We start from the raw sequence: 13,952 nt of genomic DNA on the forward strand, positions 1-13,952 counted from the left end.
ATTTCATTTGCTATTATATCTATAAACCGTATGAAGTTTGCATGAAAAAGTAAATACTATCTCATTTATCAAATTTTAATAAAATTACTGCCTAGCGAAACTCCAAAAATAAAAAAGCCTACCCTATTTATTTCTCCTCTAAACTCTAAAATTGCTATAGAAAATTGTAAGAAGGGGGAACAGAAGTGGCAGGAATGTGGAGATTGTAATGCTGCTCTTTCCCTTGGTAAATATAAATAAAGTCTATCATTACATATGGATAAAATTAATTTGCAAAAAACAAGAGTAAAAGACTTAGAAAGGAAAAACTCCCAAAATGTTTGGAACTACAGAGAAACAAACTGTCATATTAAACATATCATAAGGCACAACCTCCTTGCTTTGCCAGATCTGTCATCTGCAGAGTAAGCCAGTCCTTTCCCACCCCACTTCAAGACAGCTGAAAAGTCAAGACAAAGAAGTAGCTGCATGACTGTGGACTCCACCAAACTGGAGGTGCTGCCTTGCCCAATTAGAGCCCATTCTCACATTTAGAACAATAACTGGCCATATTTACAGTAACAACTTTTTGGGCCTTGTTCATCAAGCCCTTTAGATGACAATTAGTGATTCTAAACTCCTATACTGGTATTACTTTCATATCTTTGAATAACATCTGTAAAATGAAAAATGTGATATTAAATATTCACTAAGATCTAGTTAGTTACAATTAAATGAAGACACTTACTTTGCATAAGCAGCCTGAGAATGTCACTGTACTGGTCAGGAAACTGGTAGAGAAGAAGATAAGTCCAGTGCTTACAGAAAAGATTAAATGGCATCAAAATATCCTCATCTGGTTCAAGGCCCCAGGCAGTAAGTGCCAAGTGAATGGACTCCAGAAGCCTGGTACGATCAGACAGAGGAGGTTTAGTGGCGCTTAACCATTGTTTAAGATCGAACTAAAAAGAAAAAGAAACAAAAAGCCGTTTTATTTGCACTAGAAAAATAGTTTAAGAGGAGAGAGGTCTGTGTAAATTTAGTTTAAAAGCCAAAAATTACCCAGCATTTTATAAAAATTGAAATTAAAATGTATAAACAAGTACATAAAAGATTCAACCTGAGGAAGCTAATTGTAAAATAAATAAATAAATAATAAAAAGAGAAGTACATAAAAGAATATAAGAAGTTCACTAATTGGGTCGGGTGCGGTGGCTCACACCTGTAATCCCGGCACTTTGGGAGGCCAAGGCAGGCTGATCACCTGAGGTCGGGAGTTTAAGACCAGCCTGACCAACATGGAGAAATCCGGTCTCTACTAAAAATACAAAATTAGCCAGGCATGGTGGCATATGCCTGTAATCCCGGCTACTCAGGAGGCTGAGACAGGAGAATGGCTTGAACCCAGGAGGCGGAGGTTGCAGTGAGCCAAGATCACGCCATTGCACTCCAGCCTGGGCAACAAGAGCGAAACTGCGTCTCACAACAACAAAAAAAACAAACAAAAAAAGTAGTTCACTAATTGGTGCCATTATGCATCTATTTCTATGTTACTATCTAGAATCTCAGAGGCAAAGTTTTCTAAGCTCTGTGTGCTTTTCTTGCAATTTAAAATTTTTACTGATGATTCATTATTGGCTTATAATTTTATACTGTTCCTCAGAGTCTCATACATTTGTGTCTTATAATAAGTTTCCTCTCCAAGAACTGGATCAGAACTTCGTAGCTCTCCTTCACTGGCGACAGTGCCACAAATAAGCAGCCACTTTATGGAACTGTCTCAATTTAACAGCCATGTTTCTGGTCTGCATCAGTTACCTGTCTCAGTTAATAAAATTCAGACTGTTGATATTCCCTTACAAAATCCCAAACTATAAAACATGTTCTCCTCCATTATAGGCTGAGATCAATCTGTAGGCCCTAAAATTGTCAAGGTTGTCTTTTTTTTTTTTTTTCACAACAGGTCTCACTCCATCACCCAGGCTGGAGTGCAGTGGTGCAATCACAGCTCACTGCAGCCTCAACCTCCAGGGCTTAAGCAATTCTCCCACCTCAGCCTCCGAAGTAGCTGGGAGTACCACTAGCCTGGTGGTTTTTTTTTTGTACAGACAGGGTCTCTGTGTTGGCCAGGCTGGTCTCAAATTCCTACGCTCAAGCAATCTTCATGCCTTGGCCTCCAAAAGTGCTGGGATTACACACAGGAGCCACTGCACCCGACCAAAACTGCCAAGGTTTTGTTGATTCATAGATGTAACAGAAATACAAGTGAAGGCAAAGTAGCTAAGACTCTGAAATTCTCAACTGCTTAAGTAAACTCATTACCTTGGTCTAACAGAGTTAATATTCTAATGTTATATATTAAGATATTAATATAAAATATAATATTAATATAAAATAAAATATTAAAGTTAATATTCAGAATGAGATCAAAGGCAATTTGCTTAGATCCAGCTTATTCTAAATATGAGAGAGACTAACAAAACTTTTGTCAAACACAATTTAGGCATAAATTCAGGATAAATTTTAAAAAAAGATGTACTAAACTACTATTATGAATATTTTCAAAACTGTATTAAGTTTTTAAAAAGGGGTGGGAATTAGGTCCTTTTTACACTAAGTGGAATAAGACTACCCTATACAACAGGGATCCCCAAGCCCCACCTCCTGTCAGATCACCCATGGCGTTAGAGTCTCATAGAAGTGCGAACCCTATTGTGACCTGTGCATGTGAAGGATATAGGTTGCATGCTCCATCTAATGCCTGATGATCTGAGGTGGAACAGTTTCATCCCAAAACCATCCCCTCTACTCCAGTCCATGGAAAAACTGTATTCCATAAAACCGGTCCCTGGTGCCAAAAAGGTTGGAGACCACTGCTATACAAGACAACCAATGCCCCACCCCCTAAGAAGCAGCTGTGGGGTCAGACTGCTTGAAGCTCATGCAAACTGTGAAAAAGGCCTCTCAGCCTCTGCTGTACCTGGAAACAAAACTGCAGAGGTCCTTTTATTTCTGTAGAGGAGGAAGCAACAATCATTCCTACGTTTCAACAATATGGTGAGGATGGAATTACATCTTACCTTGGTTAGCAGCATGAAAATCATATCACTGTTGTCCTCACTTAGAAACTTCACCACTTGCTCATACAGCTGTATGAACTCTGCAGGCGCAGCATTGGGAGTGAAGAAAGGAGACAGCAGGGAGCAGAGCCTGCTGTTCTTCAGAATGGTTTCAAGTACTTTTCTGCACTCTGATTTAATGCCACTGATAAATACCTTGGAAAAATAAAAAGGAAAAATGTCACCAGATTCTTCCCTCACAACCTTTATTTAAGCAAGCAAATTTTTAAGGGGCACCAAATAAGGTGAATAGAATTTTTTTCTAAACGAAAGTCTGAAACAATCAAAAGACAGCTAAAATCAACATAGATAAGCCTATTGCTTCCAATGGAAGTAATATTAGAAATTCTGAAGAATCCATAAATCTGATTTGGACAAGTCACACAGAAAATGCTGAGTTAGTCCGGGCGCAGTTGCTCACGCTTGTAATCCCAGCACTTTGGGAGGCCGAGGCAGGCGGATCACCTGAGGTCAGGAGCTCAAGACCAGCCTGGCCAACGTGGTGAAACCCCGTCTCTACTAAAAATACAAAAATTAGCTGGGCGTGGTGGTGGGCACCTGTAATCCCAGCTACTTAGGAGGCTGAGACAGGAGAATTGCTTGAACCCGGGAGGCAGTGGTTGCAGTAAGCTGACATCACACCATTGCACTCCAGCCTGGGCGACAGAGCAAGACACCGTCTCAATAAAGAAAAAAAAAATGATGAGTTAACTATACTACAAGACTTTTAAGACATTAAAATATTGGGGTACTTTGAATCCACAAACATGCAATGTCCCCACCATGATTACTACAGTACCCAACATGGTGCTGCATTATGTCAGAAAACAAAACTTCCAGGTTATAGATTTTACTGAGAGTTATATTTAATACCTGTCAAAAACTAACTTCCATAATAATATATAATCAAGATGACGTCATCTTGTTTTAACTTGGTTCTAATATTTAAAAGTACAGAATATAAGCAAAAATTGAAACAATTTCACCGGCAGGAAGGCTTTCATATGGTTGACCACAGGCGGAAATAATAAAAGAACAAGACTGATAGGCTTGAATATATTAAAATTTTAACTTCTATAAGGCAAAAATATCATAAAATTAAAGGAAAAAAATGACAAACTGGAAAAATGTTTTTTTAACACATTCCAGATGCCAGGTTAATAGTGTGAGGAGCTCTTTCAAAGCAATCGGAAAACAAGAAACTACAACAGAAAGTGTACAAAGGACCACAATCACCAATTCACAAAAGTATATATAAATGGCCAATAAACATATGAAAAGGCATATAACTTAACAAGTACTTAAAGAAGTACAAATTAAAATAATAATGAAATACCACTCCCTTATCAGATTAGCAAAACTTAAAAGAATGAGAGTTCCTAATGTTGGTTATGGTATGAAGAATAACAAACTCAAACACTGCAATGATAGCATAAGTAGGTGCAAAATTCCCAGGGAAGGCAGAGTGACTATGTCAAGCATGATGTAAAACATCAAATATACAATGTGTATCAAATTCCTTTGACACAGCAATCATACCTCTAAGAAATTATCCTAAAGAAAATAGTCCAACAAGTTCACAAAGACATACAAGAATATTTACCTCAGCCTGATTGCAGCAAAACAATCTACCTAAATATCCATCCATCAAACACTAGCTCAACACACTGTAATAAATCTGTATCATGGGGAGCACTATACAGACATGCAATGTCATGATATAGGTCTGTATTTATTAACATGAAATAATGTCTAAAAGACGTGTTTAAATGAAAAAGGAGGTTACAAAATAGCATGAGCCCATTTTAAGTGCCTATCCATATCTATGTATCTCTATATATGTAGAAATATGTTTACATATACATATACACAAATAGACACACATATACAAGACAAACTATAATGAAATGTTAGCTATGTAGTCAGTATTTCTAGGTAGTTAGGATTATAAGAAATTTTTCTTCTTCATACTTTCTATGCTGTCTGCATTGCTTATAATAAGCATACATTAATTTTTTTTTTGAGACAGAGTTTTGCTCTTGTTGCCCAGGCTGGAGTGCAATAGCATGATTTCCGCTCACCGCAACCTCTGCCTCCCAGTTTCAAGTAATTCTCCTGCCTCAGTCTCCCAAGTAGCTGGGATTATAGGCATGCACCACCACACCCAGCTAATTTTGTATTTATAGTAGAGGCAGGGTTTCTTCATGTTGGTCAGGCTGGTCTCGAACTCCCAACCTCAGATGATCTGCCCACCTCAGCCTCCCAAAGTGCTGGGATTACCAGTGTGAGCCACCCCACCCGACCAGCACACATTAATTTTATGATCAGGATAAAAAACTTTCTACAAAAAAATCAATGATGATACCTTTTCAGCATTACTTCCTTGTAAGCATCCAATAAGTAAGTACTCATTCAGTTGAATTTGGGTGAGAGTACATGGTTAACTAATGTTTACATATTTCAAACAAGAGGTTTTCCTTTCTTTTATGAAACATTTCATAAATCTGTATGATTACCCTTGCCCTTGTTAAATATCTATCTATGTCACTGTAAGCCAAATAAATAAATAAACAAACAAATAAATGTTGACCAAGACTAGCAACCGGGACACAGCAGTGGGGAGGTGGAGCGAGCACTGAGTGTTGTCAGAAGCCCTGGGATCCAGTCTCAGCTCCACACTCACCAGCTGAATTCTTTAGGCCAGTCACTTAATCTTCTAGAACCTAGTTTTCTCATCTTTAAGAAGGGAATCTCAATCACACAGATTCCCCATGAGGATTAAACAAACTGGAAAGTATTTTTATAAACAATGAAGAGATTTTAGTACTGTTATTGTTAAGAACACCAAGGATATATGACAAATTCTGATGTCTCCCTAGACTTTCAAATATGAATAATCTCCCTTGTATGAGAAGCAAAATTCTATACCAACAATTCTAATCATATCTTGAGAAGCCTACAACTCCAAGAGGCTTCTGACTTGGGTAAGACTCTGAACCTGTAATATAAGTCTGAAGTCAATGCTGACTATATCCAAAGAAGACAGACACCGCAGAGACTCATTATCTGATCAAGGCAAAAGGTACAGATAGCCTTACCTGTCCCAAGATCTCAATACATGAAGTAAAGAACTGCCTTGTTGGGGGATGACGCTGCGTCTCATCGCTGACGTAATCCACAATAGTAAAGAAAAGGCTAATGCCAACTTTCTGAATCCCAGGTGTAGGCTGCAACTTGTAGGCATTCACTAAGGCCCTGTGGGAAAATGTGGGTAAGACTGCAGTCTACAGTAAAAGATTCCATACTCACAAGGCCTTCTTTGATACCCTACATTTCTCAGGCAATATTCTTAAGAATCCTCAGAGCACCCATGAAAATGTCACTTTAGAAATATTTCATGGAGTAAATATATGTATCTTCCAATTTTACTGACAACTGATTTTCTTTTTTTTTTTCTTTTTGGGGTGGGGGAGACAGAGTCTCACTCTGTCACCCAGACTGGAGTGCAATGGTGTGATCTCAGCTCACCACAACCTTCGCCTCCCGAGTTCAAGTGATTCTCCTGCCTCAGCCTCCTGAGTAGCTGGGATTACAGGCACACGCTACCACACCTGGCTAATTTTTGTATTTTCTTTTATTTATTTTATTTTATTTATTTATTTATTTTTTGATGGAGTCTCACTCTGTCACCCAGGCTGGAGTGCAATGGTGTAATCTCAGCTCACTGCAACCTCCACTTCCAGGGTTCAAGTGATTCTAACAACTCAGCCTCCCAAGGAACTGGGATTATAGGCAGCTGCCATAATGCCCAGCTAATTTTTTTGTATTTTTGTAGAGACGGGGTTTCACCATGTTGGCCAGGCTGGTCTTGAACTCCTGACCTCAGGTGATCTGCCCGCCTTGGCCTCCCAAAGTGCTGGGATTGCAGGCATGAGCCACCGCACCTGGCCAATTTTTGTATTTTTAATAGAGATGGGGTTTCACCACGTTGGTCAGGCTTGTGTCAAACTCCTGACCTCAAGTGATCCGCCCACCTTGGCCTCCCAAAGTGCTGGGATTACAGGCGTGAGCCACTGCATCTGGCTGATTTTCAATACTTAGTAATAATTTCATAGTCTCCTAGGGAAAAAAAATCAGCTATAAGAACTAATTAACATTCTCATCCTTATTAAAAACGTTCATATTTTGCATGTAATTCATAATTTGTTATTTAACTTTTTGTTTTCTTTATATAATTTTTTTAAACACAAAACCCTGATTTCTCTACATTTTAAAATCCAAAACACTGACTAAAGTTGAGATAAAGATTTCTGTGTAGAATAAGATCCTAGAATAAAGATAGCCCTTCCAATTCTCACACCTTTTTGTGTCCCTTTCCCAGTAAAAGTAACATCAACCTCTTGTTTGCCTGGTCTCCTCCTTCCCAGGAGCCCCAGCCCAACACACAAAAGGACTCGATGCTCCCCTCCATACACCATCCTACTCTACTGATGGGATCAGCTGTTGGAACTGGAATGTGGAGTCAGTCACCTTAAAGTAAAGGCAGAGTCAACCCCCACCTCCCAAGTCATGTCATGGTGGCTTTGGAAAGAAAGAGGACAGTGAGAGAAAGCCACAATGAAAGCCAAAAGAAAACGATGGTCAAATGCAAGTTCACAACCACACTTGAGAGTCCTAATTCCCCTAAATAATTGTGCTATGAACTTTGTTCAGTCATCTGAGTTGACAAGGATAAGTTCCTGGGTAAATGTGACTTTGATATAACACATAAGCACTAAATCTCTCCACAACTGAATTTCAATGCACTATATCATCTCACAATTCAGGGGTCAGCAAACTTTTTCTATATAGGGCCAGATAGTTAATATTTTCTGCTTTATATCTCTGTTACAACCACTCAATCCTTCTGTTGCAGCATAAAAGCCATAGAAATTATAAATAAATGGGGATGGCTGTGTTCCAATAAAACTTTATTTATAAAAATAAGTAGCAGGCCAGATTTGACTCAAAGGCCGTAGTTTGCTGATGTCTGCACTAAATTAACCTGTGGGTGCTGCAGGGGTGGTGGTGGTATAGTAGCATGTATGATTACTATTCATGATAACAAAACAGTATTTCAAATTATAATGCCTGCGAAACTTACGTGATCAAGTTTTCTGCATGTACAGCAGCTTCCACAATATTAAGTGATGGTGGTTTAGCAGCTTCTGCTTGCAACTGCTTCACTTCCTTCCGTAAAACATGAAGCTGTTGGCTTATGGCTTCATTCTTATGCATGCCTTCAAACTAACAAAAATAAAGTTATCAAAAGACATTTCCCCCCATGTGTCAGGTTTCCCATGAAGACTCAAACTGAAATAAAATTATTGTCTTATAAAAATACCAAAATTTGTATCTCTTTATATGACTGCCTTATAAACTGGTAAGATCTTGAATTAATTTATCAATAGTTCAAAGCCTTTTGCAGGATACTATTTCACTTATGTTTCAACTCCTGAAATCCTCATCAACAACATATCCCATGTCTTCCACCACTGAGGCTTTTCTTGAAGCACAGGAAGCCCCTCCACTGCTGATCATGGCTCCCCAGCCGTAGCCCTTCTGTGTGCTCTCAATCCAACATACAAAACACTCAACTCCAAACACTCAGGCTGCGTACACATGTGTGCCCAGCATTAAAAAAAGATGACACAGATGCTGCTCACAAATGTCGTTTTGAAAGGAAGAAAATATATATAATCATAAAACAAACAACAAAATAAGATAAAATATGGGGAAATGCCCAAACCAACTCCATGCCAAGGAAAGAGCAATTGGCTAATTCCTAAATTCACCAATTTAGGTTCCTAGAAGCTGGTCTTTGATAAAATTTTTATTGGTTTTCAGTAAAGGTGGAAAAACAAGGAGAATTTATTGAGCTTCTTTAAAAAAAAAAACTAAATATTTTTCAACTCAAAAGATTATCCTTTTTTAAGATTAGCCTTTCTTATTTGAGAAGCCATCAACAAACCCTTTCTCTGACTGATAGTGACATACATAACTGGTTTGTTTATGCAATTTTAATGTCATTTTTTGGATGTGGATAGAGGCAGAAGAAAAGAGAAGACATCCTGGGCCCAGATTGCAACACAAACACAGAACTGACGTGACAGCTGTGGGGGATGTGGGACAGAGAGACAGGAAGGAGGAGCCTGGCCAGGGTTGCAGGGTGCAGTAAAATCAGACTGGGGAGCTGAGAGAGCCCTCTTGGAGAGGCTTTGAAATGCAGGCCGGGGAGTCTGGACTTACAGGTACAGCTGAAGAGACCATAACATTTAGAAGGCAAGAGTTCTAAACTCTACATTCTCCTCCTGTCTTCCCCAAACACATGGGTGAGCAGTAAGGTCTACATTTTTTCCTTACATGCACCTGCCCAAACCCAGTCTTCAGCCATCGCTGCAATGATTAAAGATATCCTTTATAAATAATGTAAATACTTAATTCACAAACTTATTACCTGAGGCTCTTATGTCACTTATGAGGCCCAGGGTTATTATCATAAATTCTGTATAAAAGTTCCTGAAGGGCGGCCAGGCATGGTGGCTCACACCTGTAATCCCAGCACTTTGGGAGGCCGAGGTGGGCGGATCACTTGAGGTCAGGAGTTCGAGACATGCCTGGCCAACGTGGTGAAACCCCGTCTCTACTAAAAATACAAAAATTAACTGGGTGTGGTGGCAGGCACCTGTAATCCTGGCTACTCAGGAGGTTGAGGCAGGAGAATTGCTTGAACCTAGGAGGCAGAGGTTCCAGTGAGCTGAGATCATGCCACTGCACTCCAACCTGGGCGACAGCGTGAGACTCCGTCTCAAAAAAAAAAAAAAAAAAAAAAAAGTTCCTGAAGGGCAATGGTCCTTCCTATTTGTTTTACTTACCCAGAACCCCAGCACAGCATAACTCTGACAATACACTGAGCAACTGTTTTTTATGACTGTGATAATAATAACTTTCTTGTATAAAACTCATTAATGTTGTATTAAAAATTTTTACAAAGCTTCTTCTTTAAAAAAGAAAAAAGCTCTGTGACATCAAAATGCACAAAAGTGAATATTCTAGAACATATGTTAACAATAATTAACTTTTACTATTGGAGAAATGAAAGATTAAAAAAGAAATTACTTGCATTTAATAAGATAATAAATCAATACAAGTATCTGAATTAAATTTGAAATCTTTCAAATAACAGACCAATGTTTAATATCCTAAAATGTGATTAGGAGTATCTGCAGTCAGCCTTTTTGTTCAATACATCACCAAATACAGTTAGACCGGGACTATGCGTGTCACAGAATCCCCTGGCTGGCCTGGAGAGAAAGGAGCCAAACAGGAAAAGAGAGAATCTGAGATGAGGAAGGAAGACACAGAATGAAGGGAGGTGGAAAGGCAAAGGATCCAGAGACCACTTGACTGGAAAAATGCAGACAGGACTAAAACTACTCTGTAACCCAAACTTTACAACTGCCATTCCATGTTGTAGAAACTACTAAAATAAAACCAGCTGGTTTAGGAAAGTTTAGACCCTCTCACAAAAAACATCCCCAAATTATTATTATTTTCTAGTCTACTTATTTTTGTTTATTGTTCCCACTACTGTTGAAAATTTTTTTTTACTGCAATGAAGGTGAGAGCAATGGAATGTCTATCAGTTCATAATTACAAGAAGTAGTAGACAATAGAACAAAGTAGCATGGTGGAAGCCCCTCCACTTGAGTCATTTTAAGTGGACACAGAAATTTAAAAGTTTCCTTGTCTAAATTTAAAAGCTGGACAAAGCATGTCCTTCAGCCAGTTTTTACAATAATGTGAGGCCCTCAGTGGGTGTTTTCCATCGTTCATTTCTTGGAATTAACAAATTTTTCACATGATAATAAATCAATCCTGGGGTCAGCAAACATACCCACAATACCAAAGTACATCAAAAGGAACCCAATTATAAATCACCCCATTTCCCCAGGGAACATCACTGAATTGTTAGAGCCTTCTATTGGGAAGAGAGAACACAGAAGGAAGCACGTCTCACTTCCCATAAAATACATTTGCCTTTGTATACCCCAAACAAGCTATCCATAGCTCAGACGCTTGCAGATAGCTGGAAATTTCCAGGACATTCTTTCCCAGAAAAATTCTATTAAGGAATAAAATATTTTCATGATATAATTTGAACTCTTTATAAAGGAGTCATTCAAAATTATATTTAAAATCTGAAGTCATTTCCCATAAAGCTAATTTTTAAAAACTGATCTAATCTATAATGTTAAGATCACAAATTCTCTAATCACTGAAAAAAGAAGGCAATACTATTATACAGACTCAGAGAGAAAATGAAATGGTACCTATATTCATTTACATGAGATTTAACTGTCATGATCAGCTTACTCAGAATCACACTGCAAGTATTCAGAAGCTGCAGCTGAAACAGCTGAAGCAAAACGACCTGGCAATATTGAATGGGAAAAGTAGGGGTCTTGAATTTAGACACATGCAGGCTTGAATCCTGACGGAGCTACTCACTAGCTATGTGACTTTGGCAAGTCTCACAGTGTCTCTGAACCTGTTTCTCTGAACTCATCCTCATTCTGTGAAGATTAAGTTGGATAAACTAGGCACAGTGCCTCACATCTGTAATCCCAGCACTTTGGGAGGCCAAGGTGGGTGGTTCACTTGAGGTCAGGAGGTCAAGACCAGCCTGGCCAACATGATTAAACTCCATCTCTACTAAAAATACAAAAATTAGCTGTGCATGGTGTTGTGACCCTGTAGTCCCAGCTCCTCGGAGAGAATCATTTGAACCTGGGAGGTGGAGGTTGCTGTGAGCCAAGATCGCACCACCGCACTCCAGCCTGGGCGACAGAGTGAGACTCTGTCTAAAAAAAAAAAAAAAAAGTTAAGTTGGATAATAAAAGCAAAGCACCTAGCATAATATCAGGGACATGAGAGTGCCCCAAGCAAGTGACAAAAAGTACTGTGAACATGGCTGGTAAAGACAGTGCAACCATCCTTACTGCTTCCCAAGACTGAATATTTGGGAGACATTTATACTAGAGTAAAAATGTACAGTAAGCAGTGTATAGTATTTAAGTTGAGTATTTAAGTATGGAAAGTATTAAGCTGTTTAAAAGCAAAGGTAAGCACAATCAAAGAATGAACTGTTAATTTTTAATAAGAAAAAGTTCCAATTTCCATGATGTCTGTCATGGCCAAATAATATCCACAAAATTCCCCAAAGTAGTTAAAATCAGGGAACTTACTTATGAAGGGCATAAATCTAGAGCTGTTCATTCCTTCAAACACATCCATTTTGCAGCACTGACTGTATGAGGTACTGATGATACAAACATGAATAAGACAAAGTCCCTGACCTTGTGTAACTCAAAATCTAGTAACAGCATAGAACTAATCATAACACAAAATAAGTTGTAACACAGCCTAATGAGTGGTGTGTTACAAATAAGGATGCTTCCTTTCAGCAGAGGTGTACTAAAAAAATTAAAACAGGCCAGGCATGGTGGCTTACGCCTGTAATCCTAGCACTTTGGGAGGCCGAGATGGGTGGATCACCTGAGGTCAGCAGTTCAAGACCAGCCTGGCCAACATGGTGAAACCTCATCGCTAATAAAAATACAAAAATTAGCTGGGCACGGTGGCACCTGCCTGTAATCCCAGCTACTCAGGAGGCTGAGGCAGAGGAATTGTTTGAACCCAGGAGGCGGAGGATGCAGTGAGTGCCACTACACTCTAGCATGGGTGACAAGAGCAAAACTCTGCCTCAAAATAATAATAATAATAATAATATTAAAAACAAATAAAGATGGAAACCTTATTCCCAAAGAGTTCAGTCTGGCAGGACAAAACAGCAAGTGACTGCAACAGCATTTAGGCACAAGCTGCAATGAGGGAAAGAACATCTCAATTCGACTGCAAGAGTCCGCAAAGACTTCAAAAGAGGTTTGGCCTGAACTAAATACTGAAGGCTGAGCAAGAAAGAGGTCAGAAATGGGTGGGAGGAGAACAAAAGCAGCATATGCGAAGAACAAAGGTATTAATGTGTATGTTGTGTTTAGAAAAATGCAGAAAGTCTAAATGGCTGAAAAGTAAAATGTCTGTGAAGTGGGAGAGAGGATAAATGATGCTGCTAGAAAAAGACCAATAACAGATTATGAAGGGCGCTAAGGGTCATATTCCTTTTGATACTGCCAAGTAAATATGGGTATTTAGCCTGAAAATGTGATCAGATCTATGTTTCAACAGATGAGTAATGAGAGAATGGAAAACAGACTAGGCAGGGAGAGAGATATGGACAGGAAATCTAATTAATGCAACAGGTCAAGGGAGAAGCGAGGTGTGCATACCATGGAGAAATGGCAACAGAAACACAGAGAAGGGAATGTCAGGGGCTTCAGAAAGCCATTTCAGAGGCAGAACCAATATGGAAGCAACTTTGGAAAATACAGGAATGAAGTAGGGTAGGGTAACTGGAAGCGATGATATTGATGCCTAAGTTTCCAGCTTGGGAGACCAGTTGTGTGAAATTATAGCAAGAAGAGATTTGGAAGGTAAAGGTGAGATTAATTTGGGAATATGGAGTTTGAGGTATTTGTGGAACATTCAGGTAGAACGAGGCAGGTGGAAATCTAGATTTGGAACTCAAGAGAGAATTGTGGACTAGAGAAACAGAACAGGATTATCAACATATGAGTAAATACTCTTTTGTTCTTTTTGAACTATTCTGAGATCTATTGGAGTTATAAACTCTCCAGAAAAAAAATTTACGCACACTTTCAGGAACTTCACCAATTCTCTAAAGACCATTCACAG

General features: G+C 38.9%; 1 protein-coding gene across 2 annotated transcripts in view; it reads right to left on the bottom strand.

Moving 5' to 3' along the window:
- Positions 1-13,952, bottom strand: part of EPG5 (ectopic P-granules 5 autophagy tethering factor) — a 121,450-nt gene that overhangs the window by 33,945 nt on the left and 73,553 nt on the right. For both annotated transcript variants that reach the window (XM_055102749.2, XM_003830200.5), the window contains exons 28-31: positions 8,242-8,384; positions 6,197-6,353; positions 3,060-3,254; positions 728-941 (exon numbers count right to left, since the gene is read on the bottom strand). In XM_055102749.2, the coding sequence (XP_054958724.1) occupies positions 728-941; positions 3,060-3,254; positions 6,197-6,353; positions 8,242-8,384 (709 nt within the window). The remainder of the gene's footprint in view (positions 1-727; positions 942-3,059; positions 3,255-6,196; positions 6,354-8,241; positions 8,385-13,952) is intronic.

This window comes from Pan paniscus, chromosome 17 (assembly GCF_029289425.2).
Source record: "Pan paniscus chromosome 17, NHGRI_mPanPan1-v2.0_pri, whole genome shotgun sequence".
Classification (NCBI taxonomy): domain Eukaryota; kingdom Metazoa; phylum Chordata; class Mammalia; order Primates; family Hominidae; genus Pan; species Pan paniscus.